Source organism: Colobus angolensis, unplaced genomic scaffold (genome assembly GCF_000951035.1).
Source record: "Colobus angolensis palliatus isolate OR3802 unplaced genomic scaffold, Cang.pa_1.0 Scaffold448, whole genome shotgun sequence".
Lineage (NCBI taxonomy): Eukaryota > Metazoa > Chordata > Mammalia > Primates > Cercopithecidae > Colobus > Colobus angolensis.
Window position 1 is genome coordinate 811758 of NW_012117910.1, and position 1410 is coordinate 813167.

At 60.0% G+C, this 1410-nt stretch overlaps 1 protein-coding gene across 1 annotated transcript in view; it reads right to left on the reverse strand.

Annotated features, from left to right (window-relative positions):
• RNF215 (ring finger protein 215) overlaps window positions 1-1404 on the reverse strand; it is an 8663-nt gene extending 7259 nt beyond the window's left edge. The window contains exons 1-4 of the mRNA XM_011957696.1: window positions 1304-1404; window positions 892-1035; window positions 344-415; window positions 178-263 (exon numbers count right to left, since the gene is read on the reverse strand). Of these exons, the coding sequence (XP_011813086.1) occupies window positions 178-263; window positions 344-415; window positions 892-1035 (302 nt within the window). The 5' untranslated portion in view covers window positions 1304-1404. The remainder of the gene's footprint in view (window positions 1-177; window positions 264-343; window positions 416-891; window positions 1036-1303) is intronic.
• Window positions 1405-1410: the final 6 nt, after the last annotated feature.

Sequence of the window (1410 nt, forward strand, 5' to 3'; positions counted from 1 at the left end):
TTCCAGTGAGCCGAGATTGCACCACTGCACTCCAGCCTGAGCAACAAGAATGATACTCCACCTCAAAAAAAAAAGGCTAACAGGTAAGACCCTGGTCCCAAGCCCCCTCAGCCCATGGGAGAGCCAGGGGCTCTCTGTACCCAGGGTCAGTCTTTTGAAGTCTAAATGCCAACTCACTGCAGCAGTGCATCCAACAGCTTGGTGACATTGGAGGAATAATGGAGGACGATCACTGGCCTAAGCAGAAGCTGGGATATGTCCAGCTGCAGGGAGACAAGGAAGTCAGCAGGCCTGGGTCTCCCTTTCCCCAGCTTGCTTACCCTCACGGCCTGGTCTGATTTACCTCTCGGACCACGTTGTGGTTCAGGATGAGGAGAAGCAGGGCAGAGGCTCCCAGGAAGAGGGCCCGCCGCATCTGCAGAGGGATAGAAGGCAAGAGGCTAACATATACCCTGCCTGCACACCTGTCTCACCACCTGCAGCCCCAGCAGCTCTTAGTTCTTGGCCCTGCAGTGAACAAAACTCTGGACAGACTAGCCATAAGCTCCTTGAAGTCAAAGGTGGAAACTGCTTCCTTCCTCCTGCCTCCCTTCCAGATGCGCTGTGCCTTCCCCGGTCCTAGCAGGGCAGTCCCCACAGTGGCTGCTAGCAGCAGCTCCCCCCATCCCATACTCTCAGAGCCTGGTCAAGCTTCCCAACCTCTCTCTGGCCTCTTCTCACCTCCCTGCTTCGAAGCCGTACTGACTCCATTCTTCAAACTGGGGTGCTCTGACCCACCCAGGCCTAGGGCTTCTCTGCAAGCTCTTAAGGGCCCATCTAAGGAGGGCCTGGCTCTAGCAGATGCCTTGGAATCCCTTCCTCCAGCCCCTCCCCCCTAGACATCTCCTGCACCTGCTGGACCAGGGCCTTGGGATAGGCCTGCGGGCCACTGCCCTTATTCTCCTGGTGGAGCTGGGCCGCCTGCTCCCTGCCCACGTATGCCACTGCAATCCAGCCTTCCACCGGCGCCTCCTGCTCGGCATCGACGATGTCCATCTGTGTGGCAAGGGGCCATGAGCAGAGGGAGGCAGGGTGTTGGGGAGGAGGGAGCCGGGGTCATCACAGTGGATGCAAGGCCAGAGTTCGGAGAGCATCTGGCTCTCAGGTTTGGGAAGCCTGAATGCTGGGTGCCTGGGGAGCCTGGGGAGGGGCGCTGGACTGTCAGGGTTTAGTGGAGGATGAACATCGCTTCTGGGTGCGGGGTCTCTAGGGAGGGTTGGGAGAGGGGTTTAGTGAAGCGGCCAGATGGCTCAGCAGCGCTCACCAGCAGCAGGCGACCGCCCAGCAGGGGCGCCGGGTCGGCTTCGGAGCCGATCCTGACGCCCTCCAGGACCAGAGCGTCCTGGCGCGGCAGTCTCACGTCCACTCGCA